At 41.7% G+C, this 27,172-nt stretch overlaps 1 protein-coding gene across 1 annotated transcript in view; it reads left to right on the forward strand.

Moving 5' to 3' along the window:
- Window positions 1-26,971, forward strand: part of TRPM1 (transient receptor potential cation channel subfamily M member 1) — a 103,714-nt gene extending 76,743 nt beyond the window's left edge. The window contains exons 21-26 of the mRNA XM_004372631.1: window positions 2,260-2,434; window positions 4,014-4,034; window positions 4,957-5,101; window positions 6,553-6,755; window positions 8,102-8,234; window positions 25,370-26,971. Coding sequence (XP_004372688.1) covers window positions 2,260-2,434; window positions 4,014-4,034; window positions 4,957-5,101; window positions 6,553-6,755; window positions 8,102-8,234; window positions 25,370-26,633 — 1,941 coding nt within the window. The 3' untranslated portion in view covers window positions 26,634-26,971. The remainder of the gene's footprint in view (window positions 1-2,259; window positions 2,435-4,013; window positions 4,035-4,956; window positions 5,102-6,552; window positions 6,756-8,101; window positions 8,235-25,369) is intronic.
- Window positions 26,972-27,172: the final 201 nt, after the last annotated feature.

The following is a 27,172-nucleotide window of genomic DNA, read 5'->3' on the forward strand; positions in this document are numbered from 1 at the left end:
TTTTGGTTTTTGTTTTTTTTTTTTTTTTTTGCTGCTTCTTCTAAGTCAGAAGTGATTAGGTTTAGGACACACCCTACACTGAAATGGCTTCATTAACATAACAAAGAAAGCCCTATTCCCAAACTGGATTACAGCCACAGGAGCAGGGGTTAGGATTCCAATACAAATTTTGGGGGGCCATAATTCAATCCATAAAACATCCCCCCCTCCAACATTTCTCCTCGGCCATCACTTAACCCTCTGTCCTCTCAAAATCGCAGAATTTCTGACATGCTGCAGGATGCTCTGGTTTGTACTCAAACCAGAGTTTGCTCTCCTCCTCTTTCGGTGTCAATTTGATGGAAATCCACTCCAATGTAAAGCAAGATTGCTGTGATTCACCTAATCAAGAGTATCATCCAGGACCTGGGGAATTATGTTTGAGCTTCAGTTTCAGTCAAATTAAGTTCTTTATCAGTGTTGTAAATGTAAAGTGTTGATAAAGTTTTATTGAAAAAGTCAGTTCATGTCATGGAATGAGCATGAGCTTTAGAATCAAACCAAAACCAAAACCAAACCAAATCCATTGCCGTCAAGTTGATTCCAACTCATACCGACACTTTAGGACAGAGTAGAACTGCCCCATATGGTTTCCAAGGAGCAACTGGTGGATTCAAACCACTGACCTTTTGGTTAACAGCTGAGTTCTTAACCACTGCACCACCAGGGCTCCAGAATCAAACCAGGATGATCATATACTAGCTGGACACATTGCTTCATCTCTTTGAGGCTGAGTTTTGCCACTTGTAAAATTGTAATGTCCAATATGGTGCTGGAAGATGAGCCCCCTAGGTTGGAAGGCACCTCACAATAGCTGCAACAATGGACTCAAACATACCAATGATCATGAAGATAGTGCAGGGCCAGGTAACGCTTCATTCTATTATACGTAACCCTGCCATGAGTCGAAGACAGCTCAACAGCAACTAGTAACAACAAAATTTCATAGTAAGAGTTAAAAAGAAATAATGTGCCTCACACACACACATATATGTATATCTGTTTATATATATCAGGCACCCAACACATGTTAGTTTCCAACTTTCATACCATACTTAAACTGTAGGATGACCAATTACTTTCATTTTGTATTCTTTCTGTTTTATCATTAATAAGGATATTTTGGCAGTAAGATAAAGGAAAATATTCTCCTCTTTTATAAGAGCTTGCTTTCCTTCCCAGGATATAAGAGAACATCAAGTTTTGATGCAATAAGAATTCAGCAGCAAAATAGGTATCTCAAAATATTTATTCTACTCTTTATGGCTAGAAACATTTTTCGGCATTCTTTAGTATGGAGACCTGGTCTTGAGGTTCTGTGGGGTTACATCCATTTCAGAATGTTTATATAATGATAATCTGACTGACAATCTGCAAACATGTAGCGGAAGCCAGAGACAAAGGGTGCCCTCGTTCATTCTTCCACCTGCATTCCAGACAATCTTCAGCTCCTGTTCTCTTGTCTGGAGTGAACATAGGTAATTAGAATTACCTGTGTAAGTATGCCAAGATAAATCCATGCTGTGTGATTAGGCCAAGATAAATCCACGCTGAGGTTTACTCCAGAGCAGCCCATAGATATGAAACTAAAAATGAACCTACAGAGTATCCTTATATTACCTAAAGTAGCCTGTATTAGGATTGGTCCCAGAAAAAAGGAAGTCTTAAGTTTAGGAAATACGCTTTATAGGGCAAGTAGCTTTGAGATAAGGGAGATGGTTTAGCTTATCCCAGCAAGGATCCTCATCTTCTAGGATGTCCAAAATTAGGAATTTTATAGGTCCGGTGCCCACAGATCATTGCTCTTCGTAGCCATTGCTCAGCGTTTGGATAATAAATGAATAAGCATCGGTGTATACTCTCAATTCATTATCTTTTTACCACTTCAGGTATCTCCTCTTACTACTCCTTAGTTTCCCATACAAACTCCATCTTCCTTTGTAATTCTTCCCTTTCTCTATCTGCAATTGTAGTTACTAGAGGTACATTTGTTTATGGGCAACAATAAAGGAGAAGCAAGAAGGACTAAGAGCAGATGAGGATAGCAATGTTCTAGAGTAAGCCTTTGCATTGCATGGAGTAGCCCTATGGACAGGGTGGAGATAAGGAATAGAGGCTTTCATCATCCTAATTAGGCACGTGAGAGAGCAATATAATGGACCAGGGTAATCTTGGCCCATGAGTCAAACAGTAAAAGAGACATGTGTTCTTTCTCTTCAGATGATCGACATGCTGTATTTTGTGGTCATCATGCTGGTCGTGCTGATGAGTTTTGGAGTAGCCCGACAAGCTATTCTGCACCCAGATGAGGAGCCTTCTTGGAGACTGGCCCGAAACATCTTCTACATGCCCTACTGGATGATCTACGGAGAGGTGTTTGCAGACCAGATAGACCGTAAGAATAGAATTCATAGTAAGATTCTCTTCCCTGCTTCTGAGGCAGATGATCAGTTCCAAATTAATGGACAAATGCGTGTTAATTTGGAAATAAAGTATTTTTCATCGTGCCACAAGGCATCAAATTATTTTATGAAGAAATAAGTGTAGATTAGTAGATTATAAAATGTAGATTTTGAAACATCAGTAATTTCTTCTACTCTAAAAACCATTAAGCAGAATTCTGAGTCTCACTTCCCCTTTGCTGGACCTGGTGAACATCCTATTGAGTCAGTGTAGTTCCAATGCCAATCTCCTAGTTTTCTCCAGTCCAAATCTCACTCCACCCTAGAATAGAGATGGTGGTGTTATCAGGTAGAATGAAATGGTGAGCATGCAGGATAACTGGGCCTTCACATCATCCTCCTTTTTAAGCCATCAAGCCTACTTTCTACATAGTGATCCATTTCCTCGTCACTGCTGGAGTACTATTTTTATTATCAATAATAATCTGGATGCTAGAAGAGAAAATGAGCTGCAATCCTGCCATGGATTTCTGGGGAATGTAGACTCCAGCTCCCCTCAGGCTGAGCTAGTAGGTTACGGTATCTTGTGTTGGAGGGAAGTGAAGGTCAGTGTTTCTGTGCCTATTTCACTAGGGACAGGTAATGCACCACCAATAAATGAGCCTCTTTTGTTCCATTTTCATGTCAGTACCAACATTTTCATTGACATGTTCATACTTTCTCTGCCTGTGTTCTCCTATTTGAGAACAGAAGGTTTGGAACACCCTCCTCTCTTATGAAACTGAGGATTGTCAGTATAGCATCTACTCTCACTAGGTTAGACTAATACCTAGTTCACACAATACCTTCTTTTTAGCTTTTATAACACAATGTGATCATATTATTACTACAAATACCGCAAAGTCAGTTACTGGATTTGTTTGTAGCTTGGTAAGCCAGAACATAAAAATCTAATTTGATTTTAAAATAATATTAGTTTGGGTAAACATAAATGCATGCTAAGAGCCTCAACTCCAGAATAAGCTGTAGTAGTTTTATTTTATTTTTTTTATTATTATTAAATTCAGTAATGTCAGAAGATGGAGAGACAGACTTGAGCCTATACTATGTTCAGTGGCGCCATTAAATGTAGGTTTTCCAACTAGATCTGATTATTATATAGTAATTTTATATCTATTTGTGCTTATGATGTGTTTGTGTTGGAACTTAAGGAATGCTTGTTCAATGGGTTAACCTGTAAGTTAAAATGATCATCTGCCAGTAGCATCAGTCTTTCTTACAGTATTTTTTTTAACTGAGATTTTGCTGTTGCCTATGACATGTGGTAAAATAAATATTCATGAAAATATATTTTTCTAAAATTAATAATGTGTTCAACGCTCCCAAATCACTGCTCCTAAGCATGAGTCTGTAATTCCAAAGTTTGAGACCTTTGCATTTATTGACAGCAAAACAGTTCTTGTGTCCTTAAATCACTTGTTTTACTTTCTCTTAACTGTCATCTTATTTTCTTTCCTTCTCTCCTGTCACAACTAAAAAAAAAAAAAAATCTGCTTTCCAACTGCTGTATAGTCTATGCCATGGAAATTAATCGTAAGTTGATATGGAATCAATGGTTGTAGTGTGAAACATGTTTATTAATTAGCCTTTTCCTTAGCTGATTACTAGTTGTCTAATACAAGTTTCAAATCCTTCTTTTCTGATGCCAATACTTTTTAAACTTATGTAAAAGTAAGCAGACTGTAAAATCATAAAGATTACTTCACTAACCACTGTTGGGAATCATCCTATTTTTTTTCCTTCATAAAATAGGTCCTATAAGATAAAAGTGGCATTTCAAATGGGCAGAGAAAGGAAAGATTATTTTTTTAAAATGGCACTAGAACAGTTGATGAACTCATTTGAGGGGTAGAAGGAAGTCTGATCTCTACCTCACTCTACATAACAAAATTTTTTGCAAAGTTAACGTACAAATAAAACCAAGAAAACATAAGCTAGTGTTAAATAATTAGAAGACACAATAACTTTCTAATGGATAACAGTAAAGGAAGAAACCATATAGATTTGTCAGTGTAAAAATTAAGAACTTCTGTGTATCAAAAACACAATGAACAGATGGGAAAATGTTTACAAATACGTCAGATTAAGAATGACTATCCCTGGTGGCTCAGTGGTTACGAGTTTGGCTGCTTAACCAAAAGGTCAACAGTTCAAATCCACCAGCCGCTCCTTGGAAACCCTGTGGGGCAGTTCTATTCTGTCCTATAGGGTCATTATGAGTCGGAATGGAATCAACTCAACGGCAATGGGTTTGGTTTGGGGTTTTTCATTCCTGAGTGCTGTAATGACTTTCTTAGCTTCTTTTTTGTGTGAGTTGATATTTTCACACGGAAAATTACTGCTCGTGAAATCAGAAAAAAATCATGTCATAAAATAGATAATTTAATAATATATGTAGCAGTTACTTGTTCTTTTCATTATACGTACGGAACAAAAGCGCAAGCTTTCCTTCCAGCTCCTTGTGGTGAAAACCTGTATGATGAGGACGGCAAGCGGCTCCCGCCCTGTATCCCAGGTGCCTGGCTCACACCCGCCATCATGGCATGCTACCTGCTAGTGGCCAACATCCTGCTGGTGAACCTGCTAATCGCTGTCTTCAAGTACGTGCGGGGGCTGATCACCTGTGCCTACTATTATTGCTTTACAGCTTTTCAGGTTCATCTCAGAAATCTCCCACATTACCATGTCTTTGCACATTTTACCAGGGCTTTTCAATGGATATAATTTTTGCAGTCTTTTTTGTTCAGTCACAAATGAATCAGCCTTAATGCGTTCATCAATTGTGAGTCGACATTTAAATAAATCTAAATTTCATCTTTGGTTAGTATTTTAACACTTTAACATGCATTTTAATCGCATGAAAATATTTTCTTAGATGAAATTCCCTTGAGGTAGTTGTGCTTTTAATTCGTTATCAGAGGCACAGAAAGCAATATCAATTCATAAAGAAAGCAATATCAGTTTCATAAGCTGTTACAATTACTGTGATATTATGTAAAATCTTTTTCTTATGATTTATAGAATAGAAGAAAAAATGGCCTAGGAAAGAAATAGCTTAAATTATCAAATCAAGTTTCTTGCAAAATTTGGCCATTTGGCATGATTTGTTGAGTATGTGACCATGCTTGGTAAATGTCGAAAAAAAATATTTTAGCTTCTAAGATGAAAAACTTAAAGGAAAAATCCTTCATAAACATACAGGATCCTAAAGCTGAACAGTACACTGGAGAGAACCTGGCGCAAACTCTTGGCTTGAGAGATGAGAAAACTAAGGCAGTGGGTAACTGGCTTTTTTAATGTCTCAGTGTTAGTAGAAGGAGCCCTGGTGGTGCACTAGTTAAGCTCTCGGCTGTTAACTGGAAGATCGGCGGTTTGAACCCACCAGCTGCTCCAAGGGAGACAGATGCGGTAGTCTGCTCTCGTAAAGATTACAACCTTGGAAACCCCAGGGGGCCTCTGTCCTTAGAGGGTCACTATGAGTCGGAATCGACTCAACAGCAATGGCTTTGGTTTTGGTTTAGTGTCAGCAGACAACAAGCTTGATCGGGGTTTCCAGCTTCTAACAATACTGCGCTTACTGCCTCTTGTTGGAAGCTGAAAGAAGGCAAAGCTTGCACCTACCCAAAGTCCAAAATAATGCACCTTTGATCAAATCAGTTTAATAATTAATCACTTCAATGACAAAAAAAAAGTAGTCAACTGGATGTTTGATTGAATTGAAAGTTTAAATACATCAAAAGGCTTAGTTGAATAGCTCATACCTTAAAGTATAGAAATACAATTTCTTGAGCACATGAATCAGTAGGTTGTGATGTGGTTTTTCAAGAAAGCAGTCTATAGCAATTTCAAATACACTGAATTCTTAGTTACGTCCTTGAGCATAAATTATCCACATTGATAAACAACAAGAAAGGGTAATCCAGAAATCAATCCTAACTGGCACTAAAAGGCATCTTTCTATTTTCATTTCAGTGGGAGTAACTGATCTTCTGGGAAACCACAGTTCAAAAAAAGTAACATAAATAACTGTAAAAATGTCTTCTTTTTAAAGCAATACCTTCTTTGAAGTAAAGTCAATATCCAACCAAGTGTGGAAATTCCAGCGGTACCAGCTGATTATGACATTTCATGACCGGCCAGTCTTACCACCACCGATGATCATTCTAAGCCACATCTACATCATCATTATGCGTCTTAGTGGTCACTGCAGGAAAAAAAGAGAAGCGGACCAAGACGAACGAGATCATGGACTGAGTATGTGCAAGACCCTTTCATTTCTATACTGGGCTAATTTCAAGAAAATGTTCCAATTAGACGCTCTCATAGAAATCTTCACTAAACTACCGAAATGTGTAAAAACACAACACTCTAGCCCAACTGCTGTTCTTTTCAAAATGCTTTTAGTTTTGTGTCAATTCTATTCTGGTTTTGTTAATTAGTAGTAATTAAAATTACTGAAGGTCCCTAGTGTGAAAAATGGCTTGCACTTCACTACCAACCTAAAGGTTGGCAGTTCCAACCTACCCAGGGGTACCGAGAAAGAAAGAGCCTAGGAATCTGCTTCCTTTAAGATCGTTGTTGCCGTTGGTTACCATCGCGTCAGCTCCCACTCATGGCAATCCCATATGTTACAGAGTAGAGCTGCTCCAAAGGGTTTTCTTGGCTGTAATCTTAATGGAAGCAGATCACCAGGCCTTTTCTTCTGAGGTACTGCTAGGTGGGTTTGAACCACCAACTTCAGGTTAGCCAAACCAAAACCAAACCTGCTGCCATGGAGTTGATAGCAACCCTATAGGACAGAGTAGAACTGCCCCATAGGGTTTCCAAGGAGCGCCTGGTGGATTTGACCGGCCGACCTTCTGGTCAGCAGCCAAACTCTTAACCACTACGCCACCAGGGTTTCCTTAGGTTAGCCGTCGAGTCCAGACTGTTTTCACCACCTAGGGACCTTTCCATTAAGATTACCAAAAACTAAATCTGTTGCCATCAAGTCAATTTTGACTCATAGCAACCCTACAGGACAGAAAACTGCCCACCTTCTGGTTAGCTCCCATAGCTCTTAACCATTGGGTCGTCAGGGCTCAGAAAACCCTATGGAGCAGTTCTACTCTGTAACACATGGGGTCCTCAGGAAGCAGCATCCACTCCACAGCAGCTAACGACATTACTGAAAGCCAGCTGAGGAAATCAGAAGTTGAGAGTTCTTGGAAACACTTTTCTATATAATTCAATGTTTCTTTCAAGATGTTTTAATTTGTTGCATCTAAAGAGGATGAGAAAATAATGCTGTGCATTTGACTCTATCCGTACAATATATGTAAAAGGTTTTCCAGAAAATACTACTCGGTTTTCACTTTCCTAATGGGTGTCATTTTGTTTCTGGTGTTAAAAAGTGAGCCATTTTGCTCTAACAGAAAGAGGATTGCTGTATATAAAATCCTACTTTGGGATGATAAACAGGTAGTGAGAGAATTGCCTACAAGTGGTGGGAAAGAGAGTGTAATTAAAGTTGCGTTGTGAAATTCACAATAAAGGACTGAATGGATTCTTCCAACCATCACTTGTTTCTTCACGCGACAAACACTTCTCCTGTTACACAGAGCTGTTTCTGAGCGACGAGGAGCTGAAGCGGCTGCACGAGTTCGAGGAGCAGTGCGTGCAGGAGCACTTCCAGGAGAAGGAGGACGAGCAGCAGTCGTCCAGCGACGAGCGCGTCCGCATCACGTGCGAGAGGTGCGCCGTGTCCCACCACAGGGCCCACGGGCCAAGGGTTTGCGGACCCCTCTACCAAACCTACGGGAGGATGCCAAACTACACTTAAATACTCACTCTGAGGGCTCATGTTTATTCAAACTTGGGGTTTAAACGTGTTTTCTCCCAAACCAACCAACCAACCAACCAACCCTTTGTCCATGCAGTTGATTCCCGCGCATAGCAACTCTATAGGACAGAGTAGAACTGCCCCATTGGGTTTCCAAGGAGCTCCTGGTGAATGCGAACTGCCGACCTTTTGATTAGCTTCCAAGCTCTTAACCACTGTGTTTTTTTCGAAAATAGTGTGAAAGTTTCTAGGTCATCATTGTATATCTTACAAAGAAGTGAATGATAGTATTTATTGTGACTATTCAGGACCAAAAATAAATAAATAAAACTGACAGTTCCTGCCCCCTCCACCCTCATATGTGGGCATTTCCCACAATAGCCTGCTTTAATGCAGAGAACAATCAGCTACAGGGCTGTGTAACCACTCAGGAAACCACCTTTCCCTCTGCTCTTGTACATACCTTTCCCTTTGCCTGGCATGGTCTTCCCTCCTGACTGATCCCTTCACCCTGCCTCATGCCTTGCTGCTCCTCCTGGACACATTTCCTGACCTCAAGGGCAGAGGTAAGGGCCCCCTCCTCTGTGTGCCCGAGAGACCTTGTCCCTTGCTCTGATGAGCCTGTCTGTCCCCCATGAGATTAGAAGCCTCTAAATTAGGGCAGGGTCTCTGTTGCAGACACTTCTGCATCCTCCAGACCATGTAAAATCAACATAATCTACATGGTAAACCAAAAAAAACCTTAAACTAAACCTGTTGCCATCGATTTCAACTCATGGTGACCCCATGTGTTACAGAATAGAGCTCCTCCATAGTTTTCTTTGTTGTAATCTTTATGAAAGCAGATTGCCAGGCCTTTCTTCCATGGTGTTGCTAGGTGGGTTCGAACCGCTAACTTTAGGTTAATAGTCCAGCATGAGCTGTTTGCACCACCCAGGGAACACATCTGCATTGTAGTGCTTAATAAATGCAGACTGAATGAATGCATGAGTGAGTGAATCAATGAATGAGTACATGAAGGCAGGTCAGGGAGGGACAGAAAGGGTGGTGTTTCCCAAGCTTTAAAATTATAGCATTGCTCTCCCCACAACTGAGAAAAAGTAACAAGCAAAGGGTAAATGGGAACCAAAAACCTCCACTATCTACATTTTTTTAGTATATAACTTATGAGAATCTATATCACTCAGTAAAAGCAAATATAAGCTTGTTAAATATCTGTGATAATTGATAATATGCTGTTCCAAACAGTTTAACTAACGATATGGTGGAAGGATGAGCTTGGAGGAGACAGGTCAAAGGGGACTCCAGCTCATCATTATAGCTCGAGTACCCAGAATTCAAGTTTCTGATTCCGATACGTGTGAATATTGATAAACACGAAAACATGGTAGGACTTCTCAAAGATATTTTAGCACACAGTTCTCAGTCAAGGGCCCAACAATTAGAACAGAATTCATGGATGAACCTTGATGTCTACCTGGTACATGGACAGGCCAGTGACTGCCACAGCCCACAGGAAAGATGAGCCCAGCAGCTGTAGGTCCTGGCCTCGATCCCCTCCTAGACCCAGTCACCTTGTAATCCAACCAAACCCAACTAGCCAAACTCAAGGGTAGCCTGTACCAACTTTTAGCCTTAATGAGGTGCATTTTCAATAAAACTTTGAAATACTGGCATTTTAACAGTAATTGCTAAGCTTTCAAGATATAAAAATTATTTCTGCGTAGGAAAGATAAGGCACAATCTAGATAGTCTAGAATTTCCACTTATTAGTTACATAATAACAAGAAATATATCATAGTAATTTACAATGGAAATTGTGTTTTTTTGTACTCTGCCTCTTTCCCTAGCGTTGTTTGGATTTTTCCAGTTCTTGGATCAAGGCTCCAGGAATGTGGTTACCAGGTCACTACCGAATTGCATTTTTCTCTTGGGGCTCTGTGCAGACGTAATTGGAATGAACCTGTGCAAAGCAGTAAAAACATGCTACTTCCTGCTTCCTTGGCTGCGAGCCTCCAAGTGTTGGGAGCACATTCCTTCCCCTCCATTTCCCCTACTGACCTTTTCTAGGCTGACTCACAGGTGACTGCCACAGACAAAGGGGAGGAGGACTGCCTTGAAGGTCTGGGGAGAAGTTCGCATTCCTTCACTCTTCCTTAATTCTTAACCCCGACAGCGAGGAGCAAGGGGCAAGGTGGCAGAATGGAAATAAAATTAGTTATTTTTGCCTAACTTTTGACACCTTGATTTCCTTTAAAATCAAATTTTTGAGTATTAAAACTTTTCTGCCACTTCTTTAATCTTCTCTGCGTATCCAATAAGGTCCCTGAGTGGTGCAGACAGTTTACACTTGACTACTAACCTCAAGGTACGTGGTTCAAGCCCTCCCAGTGACGCCTTGGAAGAAAGGCCTGGTGATCTGCTTTCCTAAAGGTTACAGCCAAGAAAACCCTATGGAGCATTTCTACTCTGTAACACATGGGGTTGCCATGAGTTGAATTGCCCCAACAGCAATGGGTTTGGTGTTTTGTTGGTTGTGTTTGCCTGTATATCTAATTGTTTTTATTTTCTGTATCACCATTTGCCATTTGATGGTTTTCCTGTTATTCTCTTGGCTGTGTCTTCTCTCCAGCATCATTCAGACCTCAGGGTATGGTTGGGAGAGAGAATCTATGGAATGTTCTGTCTGCATCAGTTCCTTCTTGCCACCCTGTAGCGTGGGCACCTTCTCAAACCCAGGCCAAGGATTTGCATGACTCAGTCTGGCAAACATGTTCTCACAGGAGCAAAGTTTACACATTTGTAAGCTCTTCCACTGGGTGTGCTTTGAGTGCTTATGTGTGGAAAGGGGTGGATTAACAAATAAGCAAGGTACACACGGGCTTACTTGTGCTTACTTATGAATCTGTAATGCACAATTTCACCTGTTTTTCACCATGTCAGCTCATGCATTCCTTGCTTATTGGGTAATCCATCCCTGTGAGTGGGAACCAAATTCATGGTTTTCTCTTAATGTGTAGAAAGTTATATCTAAAAGTCTAACAGTTTAACCATTTGTTTCTATCATAAAATTCTGACACTTTGTAAGAGCCAAAAGAAGTAATTTAGTCTCTCAATAGGAGATGTACAATAGGGTTCAATGTTTAGTTACAGCAGGACTTAACTCAAACGGCTGGCACTAAGCAAGCAAAGGGGTGGCTGTGCTTTGTGCCGAGAAAGCCTCTAAATGGTCTTCCAGGCTTGTTTTTTGTGGGGTGCAAAGCGCAGGCAACCCCTAATTCTGATGTAGTTACCTACCATGAGGGCGGCCTCTGAGCGGTGGGTTGTCTGTCATGCAGGCTGGGTTAAGAGTCAGCCAGGAGCCCCCACGCAGGACTCTCCATGGATGTGGAGGCCCTTCCCCAGCACAGCCCCCACAACCAGGCAGGACTCCCCATGTGCGCCCAGGCCCTTCCCCAGCGCAGCCCCCACAGCCAGGCAGGACTCCCCATGTGCGCCCAGGCCCTTCCCCAGCGCAGCCCCCACCGCCGGGCAGGACTCCCCATGTGCGCCCAGGCCCTTCCCCAGCGCAGCCGCCACAGCCGGCAGCCTTGGGCGTTTCCTCCCTTCAAGTCCGCAGCTAGCCCAGCTGGCTTCATCCTAGATTAAAAATGCAAGTTTCTAGGAAAACCACTCCCTAAATAGTTGAGATTAAATGAATGAATTAAATCATGATAGGAGATCAAAATGCTGTACTATTTTATTTGAAGACATATTTGGTAGGGATACAATGGAATCCTATGGTTCCCCTGAGGAAATAAACATTTTTGGTTTTGAGAGGTGAAAAACAAAAGGAATAGAAATAGCTTTCCATCTAGTCATCATTTTAAAAACTTAATTATGTTTTTCTTTCAGACCATAAAAGCTTTAATACTGATTGCAACCAGTCAAACACGGGGCTGCAAAGAAACTCATTCAAACAAATACGAGTTGTTGTTTTTTTCATATATAAAAAATAATCAACCTATACACATAACTTTTCAATTTAGTTTTTCCCCACTTAACAATTTATCACAGATACTGTGGTCCTCCGTGGGCCTGAATCTTTCTTTTAATGGTAACATCACATGCCATGGTACAGGTGTACCTTCATTGTTCAGCACCTCCTCTGTCGAATGATACGCATTTATCCAACACGTGTTTACTGAGTGCCATGTGCTGGGCATTGTTCCCCACACTTGGGGTAATACATCAGTGACCAAATCCCCAGGGAGCAGTGATAAACCACAAACAATACCAGGATAAATGAAAACAGTATATAGTATACTATAAGGTGATAAATGAAATTAAAAAAGGAGAAAACACCATAGAGTGAGCGGGGCTGGGAGTGCAGAAGGATGAGAGGTGTGAGGTGAGGGCTCAGTCAGGAAGTGGGATTGAGCAAAGATTGAAAAGGAGCTGGTGGGATGAGGCAGTGTCCAGGAGCACTTCCGCAGAGGGGCAGTGAGAGCATATGCCCCATAGTGGAAGCACGCCACCCCAGCAAGGAACAGCAAGGGGCTGGAGCTGCGGGGACGACCCAGGGGAGAGTGGTGAGGTGAGCTCAGCCAGATGATGGGCAGCAGCCACCAGGGAGGGTCTTGGAGGCCTGGGCTTTGCTTTGAGAGAAATGGGGAGCCTCTGAAGGAGTTTAAGCCACAGAGTCACCTGGTGTGACCAGCATCCCAAACTTGTTTGACATGGAACACTTTCAGCCAAGCAGCTCCCTAAACTAGTGTTCCGGGCACGCTGAGGTTTCCCTGCACTTGCTGCTCTTGTCCCACCCTTGATCACAAAGTCAAACCTGGTCTTTGCACCAGGTGTACGATACTGAGTGAGTCTCTCCTAAGCCAGAAATCGGGCATCAAATTCGAGCACCTGCCCTCCCATTCAACCTAGCGTCACAGGCCCTCAGTCAGCTGCAGCATACTTATTTTACAGATCAGCAAAATCATTCAGAAAGCTAAAGCTGCTTGCCCCACATCTCCTACCAGACCAGGGGTCTGCACACTGTGTCTGCGGGCTCTCTTAGGCTCTGTGGGCACAGGGTCTCTGTCACAGCTCCTGCCCTCAGTGTGGAGGCAGCCATAGCCACCGTGCGAAGGGATGGGCGCATCTGTGCTCCAGGGGCACTGTGTGTATGGACACTGGATTTTGAATTTCATACAATTTTCACGTGTCAGCAAATATTATCCTCCTTTTGGTTTTTTTATTCCCAACCATTTGAGCATGTAAAAATCACTCTCAGCTCACAGGTCACATACAAACAATGGTGCTCAATTTGCCCACGTGCTGTAGTTTGGTGGCCCTGCTCTGGACACCCTCCGAGGCAGCCTCTGTCACACCCAAGCTTTAGCCACCATCTATACTCCAGTGACTCTCAAAGTCAGACCTCTCCTCCATCCTGAACCGCTATATCCAAGTCCTATGCAATGTGCCCACTTAGCTGTCTCAGAGGTACCGCACTCATGCGTTTTCTCCCAAATGTGGCCGCCTCCTCTCCTGGGCTCTGGGCTCTGGGCTCCATGAATGACACCAGCAGCCATAGACTCAGCATGACAGAAACTGGCATATCATCCCTCTCCTTCACTGACGATCATCAACTTCCATTTCCTTTACCCTTGGACATATCATGGTCCACCCACTTCTCCCATCTTTACCCCCACCGCCCTAGCAGACTCTTCCATCATTTACACCTCGGTTCCTGCAGCTGTCCCCTAACTGGTCTCTCCATACTTGTTTTTTGTTCTTTCAGTCCTGTAGCTCGCCTCCACCAGCTCTCCTTAAAAATCCCTCCAGGGCTCCCACTGCTCTCAGCCCACAAGGCCCTGCACAGTGTGGCCCTGTCCTCTCGCCAGCCTTGCCCTGGACTAGTCTCCCTCGTGCTCGGTGTTCCAGCCTGCTGGCCTCCTTTCATTCCTTCAAAAGCACCTGCTTCTCTCCTGCGACGGGGTCTTTGCACATGCTGTTTCTGCTGCGTGGCACACCCCACCCTCCTTCCCCTGCTCATCCCCCAGATCTCTGCTCAAATGCCACCGCCTTATGGAAAACTTCCCTGACCATCTCACACCTTAGACTAGGTTAGGACCCCAGACCCTAAGCTCCATGAAGGCAGGGGCCACGTCTGGGTTTAGCTCATGGGGGTATCCCGAGAACCTGCACATGTCTCCACATAGTAGGGGCTCAATGTTTTTTAACTTGCCTTTTATCCAACTCAGTTTTTGTAACTTTTTTATTTGGAAATAATTTCAAGCATACATAAAAGTTGCAGGAACATCACAAAAAAGGAGCTCAATTTTTTTGAATGAATGAATGAATGGCTCAAACTTTGTCTCCTGATTTGAATACAAATTTCTATCCCGTCCTCAATGAGTTCCCTCCTGGGATATCAAATAGGAAATCAGCTATGCTCCCTCCAGGCTGGAAACATTGGTTTTACTGTTAGGAATTAGGAACAGTTTCAAGATACAAATGATTCTGTTACCCATAATTGTCAGGAAGAATGTTTAATATCACCAAAACCAAAACAAGTGTTGTGTTGGCAGGCATTGTCTCTGCTCAAAGGTGTAACATCAGTAACCAAGAGGGCTGGTGGGCTAAGAATATTTTATAGATAAGTTCTGCAAGCATGGTCAAAGTAGTACTTTTCAACCTAAACATTCTATTTTCATCATACCAGGTTGACAGCTGGCAACATGTATTCCTATCATTTGGGGCTTAAAGGACATCACTGTGTCTTCTGCAAATCCACCTCTGAATACATTGTTCTTTCTGTGGTTTGGCACCCCTTACCACAGGTTCACGGGTTCCAGATGAAACCTAGTCAGAAGATTAAACTTCATCAAACAATGAGAATTACTTAATCCCGTGTGTTTTCCCTTTTTTCCGTGGCTGCAAGGAAGCTTAGCACCAAACTTAATATTTAATTATAGTAAGTGTATTAGTGAAAGTTTTTGGAACATGTGGTGTACATTGCCTCCTTATTTCCTCCTCTATTTTTCATATCTTCTATTTCCATTTATATAAATTTTATTTTATGTGTCTGATATTTCAAAGTATGCAGTGGGTAACTCATAAATTATACATTTTAAATGCATTTGGCCCTGAACATAAGGAGCTATGGGTCTATCATAGCTAACCAAGCCTATTATACTACACTAGCCAAGCATATTATAGCAGATTCTGATGCTCCAAGCCTTCTGGGTTCAGTGATTTTCTGTCAGACTTGTGGATCTAGGTTAAGATTTTGGTATCTTATAGGCTTGATGGGGAATCAACATTTCATGTCCTTGAGATCTTCTTATTTGGCATCCTCCCTATGTGGCCAGGATGAGAAGGTGCTGGTAGCAGAGACCTCAGCAAGAAGGGAGAGAAACAAGACAGTAACTATAAGGGGAACTGAAAGAGGGATCAGTCCTAGAAAGGAGGAGAGTGATTCCTCTGATGTAGAGAAGGTCACAGAAAGACAAGCATGCAATCATGGAGGAGAAGGTTGGGGAAGATCCATCTGACTGTCTTAATTTTAAAGGGATAGAAGTCTAGGTTGCTTGGATGATGGGGAAGGGTGAGATTGAATGTTGGAGTTTAATGTGCCTAGTAAATGACACTCTTGTTCCTCACCTGACTTTGAGAGCCAATTCAGAGACAGATGCAGACATCAGGCCAAAAGAGATAACAATATCAGCTTTATTGGTAATAAAAGTGGTACTGGAGGCATGGCCCAGTTCTTGCCAAATGCACAGCCTACAGTTAGACGTACCCACGCAGTCACAGGCAGCACTGGGCATCTGAAGGCCTTCCTCGCACAGAAAGAGTTGGCCTCCCCGGCTAGGTTTACCAAATGACCCAGAGAAATTGAGAACCCAGGCTCCCTACAGGCAGCTGGCTTCCAATGGGATAGAGAAAAGAAGCAATGCTGACTCCCTGGCCCCACACTCCATTCATAAAAGCAGTCTTCCTCAAGAATAAATAAATAAAGGACCGGGTGAGGCCAGGAGTGTTACTCTAATAAGTCCAGTCACATAGAAATAAGCAATAGGAATGGGGGAAAAGTGCCCCGCATCGACATTTACAGACTTGAAACCAGGTCAGAAGATTTGAGTTCACCTTTATGGAAGATACATTAAGAAAGGAGATAGCCAAGAGATTGCTCAGCAGAAATAATGGGGACCCGACTGAAGTTAGATAACACAACTTTGCATTGGGCCAAGTAAATGTGGCTCCCATGAATTTCATCAATGACACTCCACAGCCCAAGGGCAAGAGTACAGAAAGCAAGCCAATCATGGTACAAAGCGGGGGGCAGAAGGGGATCTATGTCCCCAGAATCAGTAAATGGGGATATCACAAAGATGCTAGTGTTTGCTAATGACAGCATAGACATAATGCATTGCCCCCTGGCACCATTTATCTTTGCTCAGCCCTGGAACTCTTGTAATAGCAGATAAAGAGTAGGGATTAGCACTATTATGTTGGAAACAAGGTAGAGAGAACCTAGGATATTAATAAATGCTGCACTGAGTGGCTGACCACAGAGTCTGGCTGGAACAAAAAGTGAAACATAGCCAGAAAAAGCTAATGATTTAGATGCCTTGAATTCTAGAAACCAAGGAGGTCTGGGGTACGGCCAAGCTGGTGTATATAAATGATGCAGGATAGATCTAGAGTCCTAGTGGGCATAATATTCTTTTAGTAACTAGTCATCATTTATAAAAAGAGTGAGAAAACCAGAAGATTTAATATTAGTCTTTATTTAGGCTTTCACATATAAAAACTCTGTAAGTAAGCACAACAAGGTTCTACTCTGGGTGTCCTCCCTATAATCACTAAATTTAAAAGGCAACGCTACTTGAGGAAGTAGATGGAAATTTAAATAACTGGATGTAAAATTTGGAGTGGATTAGAAAACATTATGATGTATAGATCTGGAATAAAATAACGGGACAAATGATCTTAGAACTCAAGCATAGAATACCATGGGATCTTGAAACATGGGTTTCTTCAAGTATGAACTGGACCTAGTTGTTCCACTAACGTTATGTTTTTGATGTTAACATCTAGCTCTATCCTATATAATTTATGGGCTGCCTTGCAGGTGAAGGGTGATCTTTACACATGTAAAGCAAGTTTTAATAACTGGCTTACTGCAGAATTCCAAATTTCTAAGTCCCGTCCTTAGGAAAGAGACACAAAGATTCTTACCACAAGAAGATGAATTTGGACCTTTTGTTTCATAGACAAGAGTCTATGCAAGGTCCAGTAAAGTTACACCATTCATAGATAGTCTCTTGGAAGTTATTACAAAAATTCTACAGATTTATGTATTGTTGTTGTTAGTTGCCATTAAGTCAGCTCTGACTCATGGCGACCCCATGTACAACAGAACGAAATGTTACTCAGTCTTGCACCATCTTCACGATCCTCGGTATGTTTGAGTCCATTGTTGCCTTCCAACCTAGGGCGCTCATCTTCCAGCACAATACCAGACAACATTCTGCTGTGACAGAGGTGTAGCAAGGGTAACGAGCATCCAGGACCATCTCTAAATTGTGCCCTCCGATTCGAGTGCCCGGGGCAATCTCTAAATTGCACTCCCCCCCACCCGCCCCCAACTTCAAGATGAATAGACGTCGATGGGGGCAACATGACAGCAGAAACGCCTTCTCTCCCCTCTTGTCTGTCCAGCTGCCTCAGTCAGGCACCTTTCATATTTGTGGCACCTTGGAATGTCATTCCATGCCTTGTCTGGCACTTTCTTGGACTTGTGCATGGGGGCAAGTGCTCCCCTCTGTGTTGTGATCCATAGGGTTTTCATTGCCTAATTTTTGTAAGTAGATGGCCAGGCCTTTCTTCCTAGTCTGTTTTAGTCTGGAAGCTCCACTGAAACCTCCCCACCATCGGTGACTCTGCTGGTATTTGAAATACAGGTCATAGCAACATGCAAGCCACCACAGTACAACAACCAACTGACAGACAGGTGGTAGATATATTGTTGAGCCTAACAATTATGTGAATGAATTGGAAAGCATTATTTAGTTTCAGTTAAACTACTCTACGTTTCAGCACTCAGCCGCTAACCAAAAAATTGCCAGGAGAAAAGACCTGGCAATCTGCTCTAGTAAAGATTACCAAGACCAAATCCACTGCCATTGAATCCATTCCGACTCATTCCGACTATAGTGATCCTATAGGACAGGGTAGAACTGTCCCATAGGATTTCCAAGGCTGCAAATCTTTATGGAGGCAGACTGCCACATTTTTCTACAGAGTAGCAGCCGGTGGATTTGAATGACTGACCTTGGTGATAGCTGAGTGCTTAACCACTGCGCTACTAGGGCTCCTTTGGGGCAGTCCTACTCTGTCATATAGGATCACTATGAGTCAAAATCGACTCAACAGCACACAACAACAACCGCAGTATCATGTTCAAAATCAAGTACCCTAAGTAATAGATATACCAAGTAGAGGCATCTGGAGATTCACAAGCAGACCTATTTCACACGATCATATCACTTTACGTTTGTGTTGTATTTGTAGTTCCTGGAGTACTTCCATTTGCTGGATTTCATTTACTTCTCACAATGCTATCATGTCACTATTGTTTGTCTTGTTTCATAAACCGCTCACCGGTGACACGCCCGTAACAGAGAGAAGCTGGTGGAACAGCTTCATTCCTAATGTGATCACCTCAAAGGTATTCTTCAAGCTGACAAATGTTCATCAGAAACAGCCTTTCTGCTTCCACAAAAGCAAACTAAACAAAAAGAGTCATATAATGTCAGTTGTTAATCTTGTACCATTATCTTTCACTTTCTTAATTTATGAAACAAATAGTTGTTGTTAGCTGCCATCAAGTGGCTTCTGATTCATGGTGACCCCATAAGTGCAGAGCAGAACTGCTCCATAGGGTTTTCAAGGTGTGGCCTATCAGAAGCAGATCACCAGGCTTGTCTCCTGAGGCGCTTCTAGGCAGATTTGACCCACCAATCTTTCGACTAGTAGTCGAGCACTTAACCCATTTGTGCCACAGAATTATATAAATGCCCGATTTTGAGAGTAATTAGGGAATTAAGGTGTCCCCTTTTAACGAAAAGGCAGAAAGACCAATCTATACTAATCTATGCATCAAACAGAGAAAAATCTCAGGGGAAAAAACACAGCTATTATTACACCAAGACTCATTAAGCAAATTAAGTTCTGGGCAGACCCTGGTTTTAGTAGGAGATACACATGAAGTAATAAAGATGGGGAAAATACTATCATAAATCAAGTGCAGTTTAAAATTCTATTCAAAGACAGGAGAATGCTTAATTTGGGCCCAGATAGTATAGATTTCATTTGCTTCTAATTCCCATTGATACAAAAGAATGGGGGAAGCTAGCCCTCAGGAATTGTTCTTCAGGCCTGCCAGTTGAGAAATCATGTGTTTGGTGGTTAGAAAAATGGCTTTAAAGGCTTTTTCAAAAGTATTCTTAAATGGAAGAATTTTTGCTGTGAAGTAAATGCTACCTTAATATGTGGAATAAATGCCTAGTGAAGCTATGTAAGTAATCTACAAGTAAATCCAAACACAAATAGTCACAGAAGCCATGAACTCAAAAAGGGGGGAAATGGATAAAAGTAGATCTGATAGGAGATCAGCAATGAGGTGTATAAGAAAGCACATTTTGCATCTCAAAAGTGCTCAGCATCCAATGAATTAATCCGTTTGAGATGAGTCCTAGTCATACTAGAGTTATAAGTGATTTGAACAAATGATTTGGAATATTCAAAACAGAGTAGTGATATATTTTATAAAATGAGTATTATTTTGAAAAATGTTAGGCCCAATAATAAATACACCGAAATCAAACCAAACCCATTGCCATTGAGTCGATTCCAACTCATAGCAATCCTATAGGACAGAGTAGAACTGTCCCATAGGGTTTCCAAGGAGCAGCTGGTGGATTCGAATTGTCGACCTTTTGGTTAGCACCCAAGCTCTTAACTACCATGCCACCAGGGCTCCAATAAAGAACATAGTCATGTTAATCTAAATTGTTATTGATTTAATTGAATAACACCTGATGCCAGGATAGCAACATACTTTTACTTACAACGGCTGGGGTTCCTGACCTCTCAAAACAGCTTTCATTCATCTGGTTCTTATGCAAGCATAGAGGTATCTGCATGATCTAGAACATTTTTTCTCAAACTAGGGTCTTCAAATGCCTCAGTGTTTGGGGTTTTTACGTTCTAAGAGAATTTTACTTTTTCGTTTCACTGATGATGGCATGTTTGTGAAGGGTGACTTGAGCAAACGGGCATGGAAAGTGAGAAGCAGGAAGGGAGGATGGGGGCAAGTTTCTGAAGAGTTTTGAATGTATATAAAGAACAGAAATCTTTATAGGAAGAGGTTAAGAGTAGCTATTGAACTGGAAGGGAAGACTTGACACTGCACTTGCACAGTAATTTACATAATATTTAGAAAGTGTCCACTGTCATATCGTAGAATGGGATTACCAATGGAGATTATGAGTTTTCCCTATTTAACCCACTTCTTGGTGCCTACTACTGCTAAGAAATTTGGTTTTTATCTTAAGTGCGATGAGAAGCTGCTACTATTTTTAAGCAAGAAGTGACATGATTGTGTACTGTGTTATCTTTATGGATTAGAATGAGAAGAACATTGGAGGCAAAGAGGCTATTCCTAATAACTAACTTTTTTTTTTTTTTTTTTTTGCTTTATAAGTTTATGGTACAAAATGAGGTCATATATCATTTAATATTAAAGGAAATGATTTTGAGATCCCATCCTAGTTATTCCAAGGGTGTCTTTTTTCCTTCCCTGTTGTTCCCCCCTGAGTTGGTTGCAGGAAATCCAGTGGTCCAATGAAGTCCCTGCCCACTGTATTAAAAATCAAGATGGTGGGACCAATTACTATTGCTTTTTTTCCTCTCTCTCTCGGTCTTAACTACCATTGGCAGTGGAAGTGACTGCAGTTGTGGAAGTGCAGGGCAGATTGGATTAATTAAAGCCCCTGCTTTCTAGCTAGAGGATGGAAAAGGGGAGCCTCAGGGAACTGAAAATACCAGGGAGAATCGTGGAGAGAGAAGATTGTGTGGAAGTAAACCCATAAAGTTGTTTATGAACTCCAGAGCTCACCCCAAGCTGTGTGTATGTGTGGTTCTGCTCCTTAATAGCATAATAAAGGCCTTGGGTGGGGGTGGCGGGGTTCAGTAAAACTAGTGGAATAAGGAACTCCAAAATTCTACCCCTCCATAAAAGCAACAACAACAACAAAAAAAAGACTGGCAGAGTCAACTTTTTCAGAACTCTGAAAATTAGCCAAAGGCTTACAGCAACTTCGGGAACACTTATTCAAGAAAAACAGCTGAATCTTGGTAAGAACATTTTAACTTACCCCAGTCCCGTCACCCACTCCTCAGCTCAGCAGTAGCCTTGAAAATTACAGCCCATATTCCCAATACCAAAGCAGAGAGGGTAGAAAGGAACTCATACACAAAGAATTGTAATTATTTGTGCCCCCACAAAGATAAGCTCAAAAGGCTTGTTTTTATTTCACCTGACTTGCCCGATGCTAACGCTGCTACCTGTGGGGCATTTGCGAAAAACATTTACAGGCAAATGTTTTAGTCTCTGCTGCCTGAGGTGATAAATAACAGTTGGGGCAAACAATAGACTAAGCAAAAAGCGTGGGAGGAAAGGCTGGGAAATAAGGAGTGTGAAAAGATCCAACATATTCTTGGAAATCTAAAGGACTATGTGCATGCAAAGGGCTGAGTGAATGCCCTGGAAAAACGTCACCTCTGGCTCACCTTGAGGCTCCGTGCAAGCAGAAGAGAAGGCTAAGGCAGAGATGTAAACTGCCCAACTGGTGTTGAAAATGTGTCTCAACACACACAGAGCCCCTCAGCAAAAACTGGGAGATTTTTGGGATATAGGCATTTAAGAAAATCTCCGTCCAGTCACTAGCTGACCACTAAGCTAATACAACAGAGACTTCAGGCAACATGTGACAAAGAATACAGACTTTAAAATAATTGGTTAAGAAAAATGACTAAACGACCAAACAATAACTACAATAAACAGCATCAACAACATACTCTTGTGGGGAGAGAATCTGATTTCCAGAGTTGTCACATTATTGTTACTGCAATAATGTGGACTGGAGCCACCTGCCGCAATAGCCAATTCTGAGACGGTGTGAGGTGAGCAGCAAGAGGTTTATTACATATCGATATATAGGAGACAGAGGGGAATAGATTCCTCCAAAAAACCCGTCTCCCCAGCTGGTGATTGCCTGAAGGCTTTTATAGGGACAGGATTATGGGTTTTAGAAGTTTGTGTTAGTTTCCCCTTGAGGTGGTCGTGTCTCAGATGAGTTAATCTTTTACTGGTATTCTTGGGGGTTATCTGGCGACATCCTGGTTTTCTTGTCACAAGATGGGTGCTTTGTTCGGGTTTTTCATCTTTAGATCATTATCACTTGTTTTCCACCCTCCAAGGAGGAGCATCGGTTAATCTTAAACCTTTTGTAGAGACTGGAACTGGAGGGAAGGACAAGATCATGAGACAATGTAGCGGTCAGCAATGGGGAGTGAATAATAGTGAGCTGGGCCTATGCAGTCTCTTCCATTATAATATTCAAAATGTCCAGTTTTCAATAAGAGTTATGAGACATGCAAACAAACAAGAAAGTATGGCCCATACACAAGGAAAAGAAATCAACAGAAACTATAATGATGGAAACTGATCAGTGGTTGCCAGGATTTGGAATAGGAGAAGGTATGGCTATAAAGCATGAGGGAGTTTGGGGCGATGATGGAACTATTTTGTATCCTGATCTTGGTGTTGGCTAAACAAATATACACTGCTGTTGTTAGGTGCCATTGAGTCGGTTCTGACTCATAGCGACCCTGTGTACAACAGAATGAAACACTTCCCGACCGTACACCATCCTCACAATCGTTGCTATGTTTGAGCCCACTGTTGCAGCCACTGTGTCAATCCATCTCATTGAGGCTCTTCCTCTTTTTCACTGACCTTCTATTTTACCAAGCATGATGTCCTTCTCCAGGGACCGGTCGCTCCTGCTAACATGTCCAAAGTAAGCGAGACAAAGTCTCACCATCCTCCCCTCTAAGGAGCATTCTGGCTGTACTTCTTCCAAGACAGATTTGTTTGTTCTTCTGGCAGTCTGTGGTATATTCAATATTCTTCACCAACACCATAATTCTATACATGTGTTAAAATTTATAGAACTGTACACCAAAAGAAAAAACGTCAATTTACAGGATGATAATTTTAAAAACAAGAAAATACAAAATTTGAAACGTGCTATATTAGAAATATGTCTTTAAGAGAGAATCAACTTTAAGTAGGGATGGAAGAGTAAAAAGACACCAGAAGAGGTGTGTCCTACCTTCCTACCACTGATGGAGCTTGGTAACTGATTCATGGGGGAAGGAAGAGATACTTACCTATATTTTACCAGTTTATTTATTTTTTAAATTTTGCACAGCTGAATTATCTCTTAATGTAGTGTTTGTTAAAGTATCTCAAGTTTGTTATGGTGGCAATGTGGTTTTTAATACAAAAGGAATCGTCAGGAGTACTAGATTTGGGGTGAGCAAGAGCCATTACATTTAACAGGGAAAATCAAGTCTTATCAGAAGTAATGGAAAGTTAATAGCGAAAAACTCTTCTGCTGGTACCTGAAATTCCAGGGGAAAGTGAACTCTTTGAACCTGTATTATGGGATGCTTTAACAGAGGGAAACCAGGACTTTTCATCCATGGAGAATTGGTCCTCTTGGTGGAAACTTCCAGGAAGCCAGACCCTTCCTGCTCAAATGATGTGGTTTCCTAAGGGGCATATATATAATCATTTCCCCATAAAAAGAATTGTTTAAGAACAGAAGCCAAGAAGCCTCCCACACATCAGAACCCAGCTGTCAAACATGGTTAACAAGCACAGCATCAGCAAAAGCGAACTCAGGGAGAATGTGAGCAGGGCAGCAGCAGAAGCAGCAGGAGGGGTGTAGAGCAGGGCAGTGCAGAGGAGTTAGCAAGGCAGAGAAAAGCACCAGGAAACAAGAAAGGGGGCAGCAGCCCATCAAGAGGGGGATAAAAGGAAAGAAAGTGAACAAGTGAGGAAATGTATAAGGATAGATAGAGAGGCTAGCAAAGACCTAACAGAACATAACAGAGACCTAGTAGAAACAGCCTGTAATGCAAGCCAAGTGACTCTGCTGTTAATTGCCACCAAGTTGCCCCAACTCATGGTGACCCCATGCACAACAGAATGAAACATTGTCCAATCCTGTGCCATCTTCATGGTCTTTGGTATGCTTAAGTCCATTGTTGTGGTCACGGTATATTTTGAATGCCTTCCAGCCTAGGAGGTTCATCTTTCAGCACTATATCAACCAATGTTCTCTTGTAATCCAAAGGGTTTTCACTGGTTAATTTTAGGAAGTAGATCATCAGGCCCTTCTTCTTAGTCTTAGTCTGGAAGCTCCATTGAACGCTGACAACCATGGGTGACCTTGCTGGTATTTTAAATACCAGTGTCATAGCTTCCTGCATCATAGCAGCTGGAAGCCACCACAGTATGACAAACTGACAGATGAGTGACTGCAAGTGAGTCTAGAGACTGTCTATACATTTCTAAGAAGAGACAGAAAAGTGGGAGAAAGTAAGAGCCTAACAGAATCAGGCCAAAGTGTTTACCTACACTTGGGAGTGAACCTTCTAGACCAGATCACCACATGACCCAGCTGGGAGCCAGGACACACCCCACCCCCACTGGTAAACAGTAAGCACAATGTGTGTTAACCATTATTTCCATTATTTTCTGATGTCCCTCGTAATATTTAGTAATCCTATCAGAAATATGTAAATTTGGAAAACATGCCCGAAGTTCATGATTCTCAAGACTGAAAATTCACATAGCAATAACATTGTCTTTTTATTTTTAATATGTAGTTAATCTTACTTAATAAATCTATTCCTTTGTATTCACCAGAGTTGAAAATATGTCAATGAGACTGGAAGAAATCAATGAAAGAGAAAACTTTATGAAAGCTTCTCTACAGACAGTTGACCTTCGACTTTCTCAACTAGAAGAATTCTCTAGCAGAATGGTGAATGCGCTTGAAAATCTTGCAGGAATTGACAAGTCTGACCTGATACAGACTCGGTCTCGAGCTTCTTCTGAATGCGATGTAACTTATCTTCTAAGGCAAAGCAGCGTCAACAGCGCTGATGGCTACAGCATGTACAGATACCATTTTAATGGAGAAGAGTTACTGCATGAGGATGCCTGTCTCTCCATGTCACCAGGGGCAGGATTAAGGAAAAAAACCTGCTCTTTCCGTATGAAGGAAGAGAAAGACACAAAAATGCACCTGGTACCCGAGCATCAGGGCAGCCTCTACCCACTACCTAGCAGAAGCCCAGCAGCAATACCAGAATGCAGCAGACCTGCCTCAGACAGCTTAAAGGACCCATCAGAGCCAAAATTAGGTCCAGACATTGGGATTTCAACCGAAGATGATGGAAGGCAGGCAGACTCTAAAAGCGAAGAAACTATTTCCCCAGATTTAAATCAAACATATGTTATGCATGGACAGAAGAAATCAGATTTTCAAAACACTCAGCTAACAGTGGAAACTACAAAGGTACAAGGCACTGTTTTCTGTCCCTTACAAGAAACAAAAATTACCCGCTATTACCCTGATGAAACTTTCAACACTTACAAGACAATGAAGTCCAGAAGCTTTGTATATTCTCGTGGAAGGAAGCTGGTCAGTGGGGTTAACAACTGCAGTGCAGAATACAGTTCAGTGTTGGACCAGGCAGGCCCTTCCACAGTACAACAATGGACAACAGAATTGAAATGCCAAGTTCAAAAGATTACACGTTCTCGCAGTACAGATATTCCTTCCATTGTGTCTGAAGCTGCAGTGCAAGCCGAGCAGTTTGCAGATACCAAAGATGAAGACTCTATTTCTGGAAGCGTCCCTCAAATCTCTTGTTTATCCCTAGCTGCTACTGACAGAACTGAAAAAGAAGATTTACTGTCTGTGAAACCAGATCAAGCTTTCGGATTTCCATCTATAAGGTCAAAAAGTTTGCACGGCCATCCTAGCAATGCTAAATCCCTTCAGGGTAGATTAGACAGATCCGGACATGCCAGCAGTGCAAGTAACTTAGTAGCTGTGTCTGGGATTACAACAGAGGGACAAAAAGCTAAGCAAGAGAAAACAGCCACAGAAACGGAATGCTAATGTGCTTTGCTTCTTCGATTTTTAAATCAGAACTACTAAGAGGCTATTTTGGCCATTTCAACAGCATAAATCTCTGAAAATATTTTCATTAAAAGTTTTTGATACTTTGAACCTATTAATTTAAAATGTAATGCACTAAACTTAAAGTAATATTTTGTTAGCCTATGTTAGTAAACTCAGTGTTTTAGTTGGAATAGGGTCAAATAAAAGTGACAATAATCCGACCAAGATAAATCAATACATAGATTCTACAATCTCCTTACTTCTAGGGCCACCAAGTAGCCTAAGAAATGCCATTGGGTGCCATCACCAATAGGTCACTTAAGGAGTAAGTAACTCTGCAAGAAAGAGAAATTAAAGAGAAAGCAAACGTGGAGGACAAAGGAGGGAGAAGGAGAAAAAGAAATTTATAAGGAGCAAGAAGTAAGAAGTGGAAAGGAGCCATAAACACCACGTTTCTTAGGTCTCACTCAAAGGAATAGTAGTTTAGTCTGCCTACTTCTGGCTTAGATGCTACCACTTGTTAGCCTCCGTTAAGA

This window comes from Trichechus manatus, unplaced genomic scaffold, assembly GCF_000243295.1.
Source record: "Trichechus manatus latirostris isolate Lorelei unplaced genomic scaffold, TriManLat1.0 scaffold00019, whole genome shotgun sequence".
NCBI classification, from domain to species: Eukaryota; Metazoa; Chordata; class Mammalia; order Sirenia; family Trichechidae; genus Trichechus; species Trichechus manatus.